Raw genomic sequence first — 17,500 nt, 5'->3', positions numbered from 1 at the left:
ATAGAGAGAGAGAGAGAGAGAGAGAGAGAGAGAGAGAGAGATATGAACATAGGGATATGTATACAAATATCCCTATTATTTTGAGCGTACGCTATCGTCAAATCTTTTTGTTTATCCACTTAACGCGTTCTAACGAGCGACGATTCGTCCTCGTCATCGTCGTCGTCGTCGTTGTCGTCGTCGTCATCGTTGTCGTCTATTTTCCTATTTTTCGTAATCCAACATATTATACACATACATATACATACATATTTTTGTAAAATCATATTCTCACAAAGAAACGTGTCACATAGAAGAGATCTACTACGAGAAATCCCTTTTCTCTTCTGAGGATGGCCTTTAACATGGGAAAAGGATGTTACAAATTATTTAGAATTCCAACGAAAAGCCTATATTTGTAATTAATTATTACGATGCGGAATCTCCTCGTGGATGGGGCGGGTGGTTGCTTACTACGTAAAGAACAGAGGAGCTGTCAAGTACAGTTGAATGCAACGAGCACGCTTTCGAGCATTATGATTGTGCTAGCAAGCACTGACGGGGAGGAGATGCCTGAAATTCCGTGGTAGACAGATCGGGAGCAGTTTCTGCCCGGTAGGTTGGCACTAACACACGAATAGGCCAATTTCATACTCACGCGTCTCTATTTCGCATGTACGAGAATATCTATCTATGGATATGTATGTATGTATGTATGTGTATGTATGTATGTACCTACGTATGTATTAATATCTACAAATGTCAACGAACTTTTTTCTTCATTTTTTTATTTTTTTATTTCTCTTTTTTCTTTTTGGTTCGATACGCCTTGTACGAATTAACACATTTTTTTTCTCTTCTCTTTTTTTTTTCATCTAGACGCGCTAACAAAAATTTGATTTTCTCTCTCTCTCTCTCTTTCTCTCGCTCTCTATCTCTAATAACTTAATTAATCATTTATATTTGTTCCTTTCTCTTATCTCATGATAAAACGTTATAGGTATATACTTTATCATATGTACACACGTTGATTATTCATTCTTATTTTTCTATCTTTGTCCATGTCATTACGTTTAATATCACAATTTTTTTCGATTAACAATATTAAAGTAAGAAAAAATCAATTCGAACGATCTATGAAACATTGAAAGGATATTTCTTAATTTTATTCTTACCCTCCTTTACCCAAATTTCCAAAGCAATCCATTTGCGTTCCCCCTTTTCATCCATCAAAACCTTTCCGTTCGGAAAAAAGAAATGTTATGGATACGGATCCTGGAAACATGCTTCATGCTTATTTTTTAGGACAGAGTGGGTATGTGCGCGTGCGCGCGCGCGCGTTTAAAGGAGACAGAAAGGAAAAAAAAGGAAAAAAGAAGAAAAAAAAAAAAACAAGCCACAATTTTATCAAAGCAGACAGGTACAATAAGTTTTTGTCCGTAGCAACGTAGTGAAATTTTCCACGAAGGTACGTAAGGGTTGCGTCAGGGATTCTCCTTTCGCACAAGTACCTACCAACCAACCTACCTACCTACCTACCTATCTACCTACTTACTCACCTACCTACCTAACTACCTACCTAGTCACCTACCTACCTACCTACCAACCCAATCTACTACTCGAAGGAGTGTCGGCAAGCCGCATATCAAGGCTGCAGGCGCGCCCTATAATTTCTTTCAAGTAGGCGCCCCGTGTTGCTGCTTTATATACAGCACACTTGAAACGCGGCAAAATACGCGCAAGTACGGCCCTAAATGGTTCTTACCATTTTCTTTTTCTTCCTTTCTTTTTCCTTTTCTTTCCTTTCCTTTATCTTTTTCTTTTTCTTTTTCTTTTTCTTTTTCTTCCTCTTTTTCTTTTTTTTTTACTTTTTACCGAGTTATTTGTTCCATGTGAAAAAAGGAAGGAAGGATTAAAAAAAAAGAAAAAAAAAGAAACAAACAAAAAAAAAAAGAAAATAAGAAATATTTAATGTTTAATTATTTACGAGATTGCAAATTTTCGTCTGTACGAATATGTGGTGTATTTTCTTTTTTCCTCCCTTCAAGGAAAAAAAAAAGGAAGAAGAAAGAAATCGATTTATATAAATATACATATAAACAACAAAACTTTGTCATTAAAAGATGCACCGAGCTTATATATATTTTTTTTTTCTTATAAATAAAAATTCAATCCTCGAGAAAAAAGAGAAAAAGAATTTCATATATTATATTTTCTTTTTTCTATTTTTCTATGGGTAGAAAAGAAATAAAACCGTACCTATGTCAAATATTTATCGTTATTAAAAATATAAAAAGATTATTGGATCTAAAATTGTTTCATAAACTACTCTCTCTCTCTCTCTCTCTCTCTCTCTCTCTCTCTCTCTCTCTCACTCTCTCTCTCTCTCTTCCTGTCTTGTTATTATAAGAAAAATTTTTACGCCCTAGAGTAACCTGTTTGGCTTTTAAATATTTATTTATTACTATTTTTTTTTTTTTTTTAAGAATACAATAAAGAGGAACAAAAAACGAAATAAATAAATACAAGTTTTGTTAATAAATAAAAAAAAAGAGATCAAATAGAAAGAGAGAGAAAGAAAGAGAGAGACAGAGAGAGAGAGAGAGAGAGAGAGAGAGAGAAGAGGATCCCTCATCGAAAGTTAAACAATTGAAACGATCGAACGATCGATTTTAGGAGAAGACATTTACTCGTTGAACACCCGTTAGACGATGAACATGGTACAGGACGATCTAAGCGAATGCCTACGTACCAACGAAATGTAGATAATAGATGAAATATTCGCATGGTATGCGTGGTATTAAACCGACACCCCAGAAATTGTATTTTATAGCTACTACCCCCAACCATGGTACCCACACTCCAGAAACCCCCATCGTTTCCGTTTTCCCAGACCCGACTTCCCTTCACCTCTACCTTCACATCCTTCTCTTTCTCCTCTTCCTTCTCCTCTTCATCTTCTTCGCCAACGAAACCGTCAGCTAAACGCCGAAATTCGAACAAATATTATTTGCAAGTTTCTCATGCAAAACATTTGCGGTTTATACCCACGGTATAAACCATTTCTATTTTAGTTCCTTTGTTAATAAACACAATTTCGTAACTCAACTGTATGTAAAAAAAAAAAAAAAAGAAAAGAAGAAAAAAAGGGAAAGAAAAAAAAAAGAGAAGAAAGACAAATAAAGGTGAAACAATGTTATTCTTCGAGAGATAGAAAACGTAACGTAACATATATTATATAATCCGATGATAATATGTAAATTCTAAACATATTCATAAATGCTCGAGAGACTCATTTATTCCATCTAAAATCAATATCATCCTATGTATATATATATATATATATATATATATATATGTATGTGTGCCTGTATGTGTGTGTAATTCTCTTGCCGCACGATAACATCAAACCAAAATAACTAGAGCGAATGAAAATTGTTGAAAGAATTTAACACGGATCGCGAGACACTCGAATCTTTTACTACCGGCACGTTCCTGAACAAAATGCTATATATGTACGTTTCGTATTTTAAACGAAAGAGAGCAAGCAGTTTTGCCGATTCGATAGAAAGATATCGCGTCGAGCCCTCTCTCTCTCTCTCTCTCTCTCTTGCTTCCTTTCTTCTTTCTTTTTTGTTGTTTTTTTACATCTTTGTTTTCCAAGCCACTCTCTCTCTCTCTCTCTCTCTCTCTCTCTCTCTCACTTTTCTTTTTTCTCGGTCGGCGATCTCTCCGCTCGCTTCGAAAATATTTTCCGTAGCCGCGGGAGAATTGGACGGAGTAGATTTATCACGGTGACAAGCCATCCTCGTGGATACCAAAATCGATACTCTCTCTCTCTCTCTCTCTCTCTCTCTTTCGCTCTCTTGCGCTCGCTCGGTCTCTCTCTCTCTCTCTTTTTTGCTTGCTCCCCCCCCCCCCGGCTCCTTCCCATAAGACCCCCTCACTCCCATTTTCGTTTGCGAAACAAAGTGCATCAGAGAAAAAAAAAAAAGAAAAAATAAAAAAATGGGAGAAAAAAAGGGACGCTACCACCGTGACGCGATAATTGATTGGTCAACGAGACCCTCTGGAAACTTTCTATCTTGGATTAGTTTTAACTATATATCTATAAATTCGATAATTACACTTGGATCGCTATATCCTTTCATTTTCATGATTGACTATTCTCTTTCATTTCTTTTTCTCTTTTCTTTTTTCGTTTTCTCTTTCTTTTATCAATTTTTTCCTTTTTTTCCTTTTTGACGGACCGATCTTTTCATTTTTTATTAATTAATGAATCATTTAATTAATTCATTCATTTCATATCTATTCGCTGTATGTATCAAATAAATAATATTATTTTTCAATTTAAGTTTCCAGTGAACACATCATATACAATAATATATATTGATGTATAAAATAGACAGATAGATAATGTATAGATAGAGACAGACAGAGAGAGAGAAAGAGAGAGAGAGAGAGAGAGAGAGAGAGAGAGAGAGAGAAATAATACGATCAAATCAAAATAGATTTTCAAAGTAATGCAAATGAGTATTAAACGATACTACTTTTTTCTAGCTGACATGAAAGTAGTCGTAAATACGTATACATGCATGCAGGTATATTTCCTCTCTCTCCCTCTCTCTCTCTCTCTCTCTCTCTCTCTCTCTTTTGAAGATAAAATTAAAGCTAAGAATTTCGAGTGGCAAGTATTCCGTTCCATTAATTATACATTCATTACTTTATAATGAAAGCGGTGGTTGAGCTCTTTTGCAGCTTTGGCTTGGAAATACATACATACATACATGCAGACATACGTGCAGACATACGTGCAGACATACGTGCAGACATAGGTGCATACGTGCATACATGCATAGTACGTTGGACAAAATATAATGGTAGGAGAAATTTGTGAATCCCATCGCGTTAGGAATATTACAACGTAGCTGGCCAAGCGTATAGCTCTGGTGAATTCGAAGCAAAGGAAGCGTTTGATGTGTCTCCTATTTGTACGGAGACACATACATTTTGCTTGGCAAAAGGGACAATATTCGAGTGTTACGATGTATGTTTCGTATTTAACATTAAATCTACGTGTACACGATACTCACTTACTTACATACGTAAGTACGTGCCTATATGTAATCACATATGTATGTATATATCTCTCTGCGCATTACGTATAACTTAGGAAAATGACGTTTCATTTTATTCGACCGTTCGTTCGTTCTCTTTTACGTGAAAATCGTCAATCTATTTTGCTTTGTAATATCGTTTAAAATATCGTTTCAATGTTTTGTCGTTTGACGAATTTTGACGATTATAAACAATCAATCGAAAAAAAAAAGAAAAGGAAAAAAAGGAAAAAAGAAAAGAAAAAAGCAATATTCCCTCTACAATCCAATATAATGAAGATTAAATCGTTCTTCCTTTTTCAGAAAAAATTCTTTGAATTACCAAAACAACCCCAATTATCATATATTATAAAAGAATTCGTAATTCTTTGTCGTTTATACTCGCGTAATAAACTTTCAAAAGAGATTCTCGATATCCCCAAAAGTAATAATAATAATAATAATAATAATAATAATAATCATAATAATAATAAAAATCAACAATAAGTAGAACATCAATAACGTAGAAAGGGAGAGAAGAGATAAAAGAAAAATAATAAGAAAATATCGTCTGTCGCATTTTAGTTTTAACACGAGAAAGGGATTCTCATTTCTAACAATAAGATGAAACTCGAAAGTGGCGTCTGTTTCTTCCAATGTGGAATCTAAGGTAGAATCGATGCGAGAGGAAGAAGCACAAGATGGAACTCGCACAATTTGACATTGTTTTCTTGAGCAGGGTTTGTCGACGCGCAAGTCATGCTGTACCGTATCGTGCCGTGCAGTGCCGTGCACAGTACCACCCTGCCGTGCCGTAGCTGTCTCGCTTTTCGTCTTTTCGCTTTCCCAAATGTTACTCGAACAATTTTCCTTTAGTCCAACCCTCCCCGCCACCTACCACCACCACCACCATCACCATTCCGCCCCAGGACGACTTCCCCAATCCCCCCCACCCCCAGCCGTTCTTTTCTCTTGGCATCTTTTCTTCCTTTGATTTCCATACGTTTTCAACCAAACTATGTTATTCCATCTAGGCATAAATCGCGAAAAAGCGCGTAATTTTATAAATTTCCAAAGAAACAAAAAGGAAAATAAAAAAAAAAGAAATTAAATAAAACAGAAAAAGAAATAAAAAGAGAAAAGATCGACGAACGTTTCTAATTATTCAATTCGAATTAGATAAAAGAGGAAAGGAAGAAAGGAAGAAAGATTTAGAAAGTTTTTCTATCGCTACTTGTCCCATCATAATTATTACTCCGTATATCTCTATCTTTGTCTTTATCTATCTATCTATATATTTTTGTCTCTCTCTCTCTCTCTCTCTCTCTCTTTCTCTCTCTTTCTCTCTTTGTCATTTGTTTCTTGTGTGCGTCTATGTCACGGCCATTCGAGCTAACAATTTTTCTAAGAGCCACTATTTCGCACATTGTCTACCATACGAGATATTCGACTTTCTCACGAATGGAAGACAACACGTGCGCTTTAATACGTGTTCTCGTCACGGAAGAAGCACACTTCAGAAACAGAAATATTACTGACGTTGTCGAGACAATCGGATAATAGATAGATAAGTAAGAGGTAGGGAGGAGGGAGGGGATGGTGAAGACAAAAAATGAAAAGAATAGAATGGAATAGAAAAGAATAGAAAAGAAATGAAAAAAAATGAAAAAAAAGAAGAAGAGAAAATAAAAAAGAAAGGACGTTCTCATTTTTCTCGTGTTTCATTCAAAAAAAGAAAAAAAAAAAACAAAAAAACAAAAAAACAAAAAAACAAAAAAACAAGCAAAAAAACAAATACCAACCTTGACTCTATTCGACCAATCGAATCTAAACGATCGAACGAATACAAAGCGAATAAAAAAAATTTTTAATACATAAATATTTATAATAATGAAGGGGAGAGATACTTAGATATACAAGATGACATCGAAATTAAAAGGAAAGTAATCCCTTTAAAAAAAAAAACAAAAAAGAAAAAAAGAAAAATTCTAAATTTAATTTCGCTCCTAACAAAAAAAAAAAAGAAAAAAAAGGAGAAAGAAAGAAACAAAGAGAAAAGATAAAAGAAAGAGAAAAGAAAGAAAATAAAGAAAAAAAAACGAAAAAAAAATCCAAACTACTCTCGCCTCTAGAAACAACGGCAATGAAAAAAAAAAAAAAAAAAAAGAAAAGAAAAAAAAGAAAAAAAAAAAGAAAAAGAATATAAGCGAAGCACAACTTTTCCTAAAGTTACGAATTTTTCTCGACCACGGGCAAACCATAAATCCTTTCGCTTGCTGTGCATTAGCATAAAAATATTTGAGCCTTCGCTCAGGCGCACACGCATACACACGTGAAAGAAAAGATTATAACGCGTAATATATGTGTAATCTAGAGGCAACGCGTATATGATACAATTAGAAAGAGAAGAAGCAGCAGCAGTAGCAGCGAGAGAAGGAGGAAGAGGAGGAAAGAGAGATAAAGAAAACGAGAGACGAAGAGACAGAGACAGAAAGAGAGAGAGAGAGAGAAAGAGATCGCGACGTACATAGCTCTATTGTAAATCCTAACCTCTCGGCAAGAGTGGAAAGAGTTAATGTATTTCATTAATCACGAGGGAATCTCGTCGTCCCTTTTCTTCTTCTTCTTCATCCTCATCTTCATCCTCCACCGCGAACAGCACTTTTCCAACGTTCGAATCCTCCTCCTCCTCCTCCTCCTCCTCCTTCTTCTCCTCCTCCTCCTCTTTCTTCTCCTCCCCTTTACTCTCCTCGCTCGCTTGATATTTTTCCATTCTTGCTCGCTCGTTATTATTTGTCATCCCCCGGTAGACTTCCTTTCTTTTCCTCCCTTCGAAAGCCGCCATCCGTCTAACCTTTTCTCGGCCGCGAAGGAAATCAGGACGCACGATAAATAAAAATAAAAATCTACGGAGTACGGTTTATATACGAATCTGTTCTCTTTATACATACATAGCCACCTGTATGTATTTATACATACATATATATATATATATGCGTGTGTAAAGAGGGTGTGTCGTTCGACGTAATATGTGTACATATACATGTACACACATATATATATATATATGTGTGTACACATATATAGAGGGTGTCGCAAACGGAGAAAACACGCTGTGGTTGGTAAAATAAAATAAAATGGAAAAAAAAGAAGAAAGGAAGAGAGAGAGAGAGAGAGAGAGAGAGAGAGAGAGAGAGAAAGAAATAAAAAAAGAAAAGAGAAAGAGAAAGAGAGTGAAAGAGAGAAAGAGAGAGAGAGAAGAAAATAGAATGTACAATTCCTACGGCGGTGTGTATAACCGACTAGTATATCGTAGTAAACGTGGTAACAACATAGATAGACAGACAGAGAAAGAAAGAAAGAAAGAGAGAGAGAAAGAGAGAGATAAAGAGAAAAGTAAAGAAAAAAAAAGAAAAAAAAAGGGGAAAGAGAGGAAGAGGTGTCGGCAGGAAGAGGGATTCGCTTAGAAAAGCTTGACAGCTCCTACTTTACGCCCTCTAAGCTCGCTGAATGGCGACCTAAGAATCTTCCTTCGCGAAGCCGGCCGAAGGTGAAGAGTGTCGAAAGAAGCAAAGGCAGAAGCAGAAGGAGGAAGAGGAGGAGGAGAAGGAGAAAAAGCAGAATGACGAGGAGAAAGAGAAGGAAAATAGTGTGAGTAGAGAGAAAGAGAGAGAGAGGGAAAGAGAGAGAGAGAGAGAAAGAAAGTGCGCAAAAACTACCTTCAAGCTTCTAACCTCCTCGTTCTTTGCTCCCTCCATCGTCCCTCTCCAGCCACCTCTATGTCGAGGTACCATTTACGAGTGCCATAAGGCCGGCAGTCCGTCCTTAATGTCACCAACTCAATACAAGAAATAGATGCTTGTCTGTGTATACAGTAATGGTGATACCTAAGTCGAACGACACTGCTTACCTACGTTAGCTTCTGATGATACTTTGCTTTGAGATACGCGTAAAGAAATAAGGGATGACTGGTGGTTACATTTTTTTTTTTTTCTTATTTGCGAATATACTATGAATAAAAAGGGAAGAGAAGTGAGAGACGGAGAGAGAGAGAGAGAGAGAGAGAGAGAGAGAGAGAAAGAGAGAGAGAGAGAGGAAGTAAAGAGGAGTAGGAGGAGTTGAACGCGATGATCTATAGACGAGTATATATGTACGTATGTATGTATTTATGTAAATGCGTGTATGTAAATATAACATCGATGGCACGCCGCTTCAATCGAATCGGTAGACCAGCCTATCATCGACGATTTCGATTGGTATGAATATCTTTCCACTATACTATAGCATAGTATTATATATGACATGTATTCGGATATTTCTAGCAAATGGATGAACCATCCATGAATGAAAGGGGGAGGAAAGACGCGAGACGCTTTCACAGACGGGAGTTTTCATCGTCGACAAAATTCGACGGTAGTTCTTCTCTTTGATTTCTATCCTCTCTCTTTCTTTCTCTCTCTCTCTCTCTCTCTCTCTCTCTTTCTATCTCTCTTTCTATCTATCTATCCGTCTATACATCTCTCGATCTTATCGATCTTATCGAATACAACCTCTTTCACTATGAATTCAAAGTTTCATGAATTTCTCGTCCGGCCAGGTGTATGTGAACGACACGATACCATAGAGCCAAGTTCGAAGGAAATAGCGAAGTTTACTTAGACGGCTATCAAATTCTTCTTTGCTATGGCAACTCGTTTCTTACAGAGCGAGAGAGAGAGAGAGAGAGAGAGAGAGAGAGAACGAGAGAGATAACGACGTTCTATGAGCCATGAAAAATTTTTCTCACAAACTGATAACACTCGTTTCGACTACGACCTTCGATCTTAAATACCGTAAAAAATATCGTAGAATATAGATTTGAGAGATAGTATATAGAGATAATAATAAAAAAAAAAGATAAAAGAAAAAAGAAAAAAGATACAAAAGAAAAATAATATAAATTTCGTGATATTATTTCCAAGCATGGGATATATCTATTTTGTCAATAGAGAAATTTCTAAATCGAAATTTCCTTTAGAAATAAACATCTTCGAGAGAAAGGATGGCATACAAAATGACCCTATTGCCAGTTCGATACGTTTGACAAGTGACGCCTATCAGCATCCACCGCAACGGCTGTTGGAGAACGATCGAGAGCTAGCTAGACGTATCCATTCGAAGATATATATATATATATATATATATATATATATGTATGTACGTATATATATATATATATATATATATATCACATAACAATATCTACCCATATATGAGACGATCGATGCAGCACTTTGTAACAGAGAATATTCCTAAACAACTTTATTTTTGATTGCGAATAAAAATCTTTATTTTTTTAAATAACTCGCAATCGATAAACTCGATAAACTAACTAATTTTCGATCCAAACGATTCTTGAATTGAATCGATGTTTTATGAAAAAAATTTCTAACTTTGGAGGAAAAAAACTCCGATAAAAGTTTCCCTACGATATATCATTTGTTGTATTTGAAACTTTCTAAAGTCACCTCACTTTCTTCGAAACATATACGACAAAGACGACAACGACGACGACGACGACGACGACGACTATTCCTACGACAGAATTTCAATGGAACACCCTGTATGTATATACATACATACATGCATACATACATGTATATATATATATATGCATGTATGTATGTATCTATAGGGAACCCTTAGTATACGTAGGAACTTGGTATATTTGTACAGCGGCAATCATTGCAGTGCACAGTGCAAGCACACCTTCTTTTGCTCCCTTTCTTTCCGTCTACAGAATTCATCGGCGTTTTTCTTACTTTTCGTTTCTACGACTTGGGCGTTGAAAGTTCAAAAGCACCTTTCTACGACGAATTTCGTGTACAAGTAATTTCCAGTCGTGTCCTTCGTGAACCTTCGTCATACCAACCAATGTACGTACATACATACGTATGTACGTACGTACGTATGTATGTATGTATGTATGTGTGTGTTTGTGTGTATGTATGTGTGTAGGTGTCTTTCACATTGGAAAACGTTAGAAATTGAGAGAAAATTTCTCCTTCAAGAAATTTTCTCTATTCCGTACGAAAGAGATCTCTATCGGGGTATACAATTATATTTGACGATAAATCGACGAAAAAAAGAAAAAAGAAAAAAATTAAAAGAAGAAAAACAAAAACATTAACAAAAAGAATAAAAAAAAAAAGAAATCATCGCAATCGATAAATATAATCTGATGAGAATTTGTTGGAACCATAACGAAGACGTTTGAGAATACGATATAATAAATACCGCAAAGGGAAAATCTTGAAGGAAACTTAAATTCATAAGACAAACCATTCTCGTGGTTATTCTCACGAGCTGAAGATGAAGTCGTTTAAAGGAAACGAACCGTAAGGAGAAGAAGGGTCCCACAACCCTGACTAGATCCCTCCTTCTTCGCGTATTATCTCTTTTTCCTCCTCCTTCTTTCTCCTCGTCCTCCTTTCTCATCTTCCTCCTCCTCCTCCTCCTCCTCCTCCTCCTCCTCCTCCTCCTCCTCCTCCTCCTCTTCCTCGTCTTACTTTCTCCCTTCAATTTTTATAGCTCCAGACGATGTCGAGAGAAAAGCGTGGAAAAATTCTTGAGAGAAAAAAAAATCGATTAGTCATCGAGCTACGTGATCGGCAAAAGAATTTGTCACGTGCTAACGATTACGAGTCCTGATTGTGTCTGATCCTTAAAACTTTTCCTTAGAAAAGTAAAACTTAACCTATGGATTTTGAGAAACAAAAAAAAATAGAAAAATTGATTGGAAGTGTAAGTTTTTGAACGATCAAAAAAAGAAAATATGACTTTTTTTTTCATAGAATTGAAATTATTGTTAATATTCGTTAATATTAATTTAGTTAATATTAAATTATTGTTTAATATTAACAAAATGATAATGTGAAAATTTTTTTGCTTAGGCGATACGGCACAGGTGAGTTATCTATCCTTGAGAAGTTTACTTCCGGATACGAATGGTTACATGACTTACGAAGGGAGTACAACACATCCAGGATGTTGGGAAACTGCAGTTTGGCTGATACTTAACAAACCTATTTACATTACTGCACAAGAGGTATGTAAATAGTTAACTCTTATCTGAAAGCATATCTTATTCCGACATGGACTTCTCAATGGTCCATTAGCTTTTTAGTCGTTCCATTAGTCGTTCTTCATCAATGTAACATCAATATGTAATTGTCTGCAACGGATATCTGTAACATAAAACATTCATATATATATATATATATATATATATATATATATATATATATATATGTACATATCCATGTGAAAATAGGACAGTATCGGATTAAAATTGCAGAGAATGGTCAATGTGAATAGAAAAGAATTTTCATTATTGAGTTCGTTGGCTAATCGGATGAGTGCTCGAAAAAAGATTAAAAAACAAAAAAAAAATATGTTTTTGTGTATGTGTATGTATATGTATATATATATATATGTATATATATATATAAATATGTATATCGATATGCTATAAATCTCACGTTTAACAATAAACACCAGGGAGTTGGGAAGTTTTAGTCGAATTACTAGCGACAAGGTACACTTTGCTTTGTTTGCAGTTGTATGCCCTGAGGAAACTCATGCAGGGTCCCGCCAGCGCCCCGAAGGCACCCCTCGGTAATAATTCCAGACCCTTGCAAGACCTTCATCATAGGACTATACGAACGAACATCAATTTCCGCAAGGTATCTATCTATCTAATACAATTTTCTAATATCTATCTTATATATCTATATTTTTTTTACTTACATATTTCGCTTGATATCAAGAGAAATACGATGAGTGATTAAATAATAAAAAGAGATCCGAACGTTGGATAATTCAAGATATTTTGAATGTGGGTTGGGGAAGGGGGAGGAGAGATGACGAGAGGGGAAAATTTCTCTCATTTTCGGCAACGGAGAAATAGAATCAGAGAATAGATTCGTTCGAAGCTTTTTTGTTAAATTTCTTCAAAGAACCACTGGAAGGCAATGGAAGTGATTGGTGTCCTATCAGCGAGGTCGCTTGGAAAACGAGAAAGAGAGAGAGAGAGAGAGAGAAAGAGAGAGAGAATGAAAGCCACTCCCTTTCGTAGCCAGCTCCCCACACAACATTCAGCAAAATCATACGAGCGAATCTGATCTGACTCATCACTTACCTACCCTAAATTCTTTCTACTCGACCGTTACCAAAAGCTCCCCGAGTCTCTCGGCCAAAAATGAAATCTTTTTCGGTGCGATGGCAATGGTACGGAAGGAACACGAAAAGAAAAAAAGAAAGAAGAAGAAAAAAAAAGAGAGAAAAAAAATTAGAGAAAAAAGATGTCCTCGCTAAAAAGGTTTTAAAGAATTATCTCACGTATCGGATCAATTTCCATTCTTTTTTTTTTTTTATTTTTTTATTTTTTTATTTTATATTATTTTTTTTTTTTTTTTTGCATTTAGTCGAATATCCATTCCGCACTATACATCGATTTCAAGAGAAAATTCTGATAAGCACCACGCGAATTAGATATTATGTTGCTATCGTGGATTTTCTTGAAAAGTGATTTTGTAAAGGAAACAGAAACTAATATATATATATATATATATATTTATAAATTATATTATATTTACTACTCGAGAGAGAAAGAGAGAGAAGACAATATGTGAAAATTATTGATGATTATTTATACGTTCACTTTGTGTTCCTCTATATGAAAATGATTGTGTAATAATTATTATATTATCATAATTATACTTCTCTACGGTTAATATAAATTCAGTTAAAATTTCTCTAAATTTCATCACATTAACGAACAAATAAATATTCAAAGTATAATATAATAAAAAAAAAAAAAAAAAAAAAAAGAAAAAGATATATATATATATATGTACATATAAAGTTTAGGAATGTGATCGCACGAGAAATAATCGCGATTAGGTGGAAAAGATAAAGAAAAAGAAAAAACAAACAAGAAAAAAGAGCAAAAAAGGAAAAAGCGAAAAAAGAAGAAAAAAAAAAGAGAAAAAAAAGAAAAAAGAGAAAAGAAAAGAAGAATATTTACTTTTCATTCTTTCGCCACATTTTTTCCCCATTGTTTGTTTTCTCTTTTCCAGCGACCAGACGCAAAATGTCCGACGATGGCCCAGGACATGCATTATAGAGGTAACACAAGCCGATCATCCAAACTTTCTCGAAGCCGGGAACGTTCATTACATCATCGAGGAATATTCTCGATGAGGAATTTAAAAAGATGATTTTTTCTTTCCAGCCAACGCTTGGCGAGACGACAGATCCTTGTCTCACAACGTCGTTTGAGTTGTTCGCACAATCACGCGCTTTCAACGGGACACCTTTTCTTTTCCAAGGAGGTGGCGTAGGTGGAGACGAAGGCGGAGACGAAAACAGTGGTGTAGGAGGAGGAGGAGGAGGAGGAGGAGGAGAAGGAGGAGGAGAAGCAGGAAAAGGAGAAATAGGAGGAGGAGGAAGTGGAGGAGGAAGTGGAGGAGAAGGAGGAAAAGGAGGAGGAGGAGGAGGAGGAGGAGCAGAAGATGGAGAAGGAGAAACGAAAAGGAACGAACACGGACGAGACTCGAAGTTTAATCGCGAGAAAATAAAGACCGGGACTGACTGACTGCACTCGGAATCGGTCGACGACTCTCGCTCGTCTTCTTCGTCGTCGTCGTCGGACTAGAAAAGAAACTATGTACTTGTGTTTTAAGAGTGTAGATGTGTGCGAGTAAGAATCCAAACGCGCCGCGCGACATGGACGATGAAAAAGAGAGAGAGAGAGAGAGAGAGAGAGAGAGAGAAAGAGAGAGGGATAGATAGAAAAGGATAAGAAAAGAGAACGAAGGAGAAAAGATATTCCTTTGTTCTCTCTTTCTTTTTTTCTTTTTTTCTTTCGTTCGTTCGTTCGTTCGTTCGTTCATTCGTTCATTCGTTCTTTTCTCTCTCTCTCTCTCTCTCTCTCTCTCTCTCTCTTTCTCTCTTTCTTTTTTTCTTTCTTCCTTCCTCTTTCTTCCTTCCTTTCGACGGGATGTGTTCCTTATGAATAAAAAATTTAAAAATAACAAGAAAATCTTTTTCGAACGAATACCAATCTGTTTTGAATCACACGACCGGACAACCAATTTGCACTAATCTTAACATACTTAGGATTAAACGACAAATCCATGGAAAATGTAATGGTTTTAATGATCAATACGTATTGTTCCACTTATTTCCTTTATATATATATGTGCCGTTATATATATATATATATATCTTTTTTTTCGTTTGTTTCTTTATTATTTTCTACAATCATCCTATTCGCAAAGTGATTTGTAAAGTCCGAAATTTGAAGAGTTCGTCGAATTTGAATATGATGGAGGTTAAAAGATTAGAGGATAAAAGAAAAAAAAAAATAATAAAAAACATAAAAATGAATAAGTAAAAAATTAAAAAAAGAAAAAAAAGAATAATAATAATAATAATAATAATAATAATAAAAATAAAGAAATAAATGACAAGTGACATATACACAGACACACAAATACACGTCGCGTGCAACGCGAATGGGAATTTATTTCTTAAGCAATCGAGCGCTTAGATGTTGTACTTATGTATAAAATAGTTTATAAAGGATAAGAAAAGGAAAAAAAATAAATAAAAAGGAAGTGAAAAAATAAAAAAAACATATAATAGTAACAATAATAATAATAGTAATAATAATAATAATAATAATAATAATAATAATAATAATAATAATAATAATAATAATAACAAAGCAAAAGCGAAAACGAAAAGAAAAAAAGAAAACGAGCTAAAACATTAAGCGAGGCGCGAGGTGCGAGAGGGAAAAGGAGGTGACAAAACGACGAGCCCGTCGTTTCGAAGGGGATGATCCGAGAAGGTGGGTTTGGGATGAAAAGGGTGGGAGGAAGGAAGGAAAGAGAGAGAGAGAGAGAGAGAGAGAGGGAGAGAGAAATAGAACGATGATCATTGTCGAAAATTGGGTCGACTTACACTTGACAGATTTTTGTCAATTATTTTCTAGACAAGTAATCGCACGTGAAATGGCAGACGAAAAGCAAGAAAGAGGGTTGTCAACGTGGAATTTTGCAAAGAACATGAAAGGAAGCAAAAAAAAAGAGTAGGGAGTAGAAAATAAGGGGTTGGAGTAGGAGTGAAGGTAGAAGGGGTAGAAGTGGGGACAAGTTAGAGTCCGTTCGTGCAAAAATTCGTATTCAAGGAGGAGCAAAAAGAAAAAAGAAAGAGAAGAAAAGTTGGGCGGAGGGGAGAGGGGGGGAGGGACAGGGAGAAAACAAAAAAAACAAAAAAAAAAACAGAAAAAACGAAGAAGGAGAAGGAAGAAGAGAAAGAGTAGGAGAAAGGGGAAGAGAAAGAGGAGGAGGAAGAGAAGGAGAAAGAGGAAAGAATCCAAAAGATGAAGGAAAAGAGACGTTTCCGAGTAATCTCGTAATAGCTCGCAAATAGGGTCGGTAGTATAATAGACGAAAAAGGGAAAAGGATTTTGAACGCGAACAGGGGATAGGTTGAAAGGAAGCAGCGATCGGAAATAGACGAAAAGGTGCAGACTAAGAAAGGAAGAGAGAGAGAGAGAGGGAGAGAGAATGAGTGAGAGAGAAAGAGAGATAAAAAAAATCGACCTCTCTTCGTAGCATCGCGTACGTAGAGGATCGAGAACGATTAAAATCAACGCTTTTGTATATAACGTATGTATAAATACGTGCGCAGTACGTAAATCTAGGCGTATGTATGTACGATATGGGCAGTGAATAATAAAAACAATGAAAGAAAAAAAAAACACATACACGCATGCACGTATGCATGTACGCTCCGACACACACACACACACACACACACAGCCACACACAACAGCAACAGCAGAGAAACAGACAAAAAATACACAGATATAAGAGAAAGAAAGAAAAAGAAAAAAAGAAAACAAACAAACAAACAAACAAACAAACTAACAAACAAAACGCTAGTGCGAAAGAAAAAAACAGTGTATAGTAAATGAAACTGTATAAATAAAATACGGGGGTGATCGTGGGGTTTAACGAATAACGATAATAATAAACGCAACGTTATATTGTAGATGTGTTTCTTATTTTCAACTTTTACCTTTTACTCTCTCTGTCTCTCTGTCTCTCTCTCTCTCTCTCTCTCTCACTCTCTCTCTCTCTCTCTCCCTCTCATATGTTCCTCCTCCACTTGTTCTTTTTTTTTTTCTTTTATTCAAATAATATATATCTGAAATTATTATAAGTAATTCGTATTTCTAAAATATTGAAAAATTTGCTCGATATATTGTCTAGAGAAGATGAAATGAACGCTGACGGATCATCCTTATTAGACGAGATAAAAAGAGAGAGAGGGAGAGAGAGAGAAATATAGGAAGAAATTCAATCGATGAA

The 17,500-nt window shown here is 35.5% G+C and overlaps 1 protein-coding gene across 8 annotated transcripts in view; it reads left to right on the top strand.

The window, feature by feature from the left end:
- Positions 1-17,161, top strand: part of CARPA (Carbonic anhydrase-related protein A) — a 193,917-nt gene extending 176,756 nt beyond the window's left edge. For 6 of the 8 annotated variants that reach the window (XM_035878684.2, XM_085656459.1, XM_035878686.2 and 3 more), the window contains 3 exons: positions 12,008-12,162; positions 12,674-12,799; positions 14,350-17,161. In XM_035878684.2, coding sequence (XP_035734577.2) covers positions 12,008-12,162; positions 12,674-12,799; positions 14,350-14,712 — 644 coding nt within the window. In that variant the 3' untranslated portion in view covers positions 14,713-17,161. Of the gene's footprint in view, positions 1-12,007; positions 12,163-12,673; positions 12,800-14,194; positions 14,244-14,331 lie in introns of all 8 variants that reach the window. The other 2 variants (XM_035878687.2, XM_035878688.2) reach the window with 2 other exon arrangements.
- The last annotated feature ends 339 nt before the right edge of the window (positions 17,162-17,500 follow it).

Source organism: Vespa mandarinia, chromosome 4 (genome assembly GCF_050613455.1).
Source record: "Vespa mandarinia isolate Hongniang chromosome 4, ASM5061345v1, whole genome shotgun sequence".
In the NCBI taxonomy this organism is placed as follows: Eukaryota; Metazoa; Arthropoda; class Insecta; order Hymenoptera; family Vespidae; genus Vespa; species Vespa mandarinia.
Note: the sequence above shows the minus strand (reverse complement) of the source record. Positions and strands in the feature narration are given on the sequence as shown.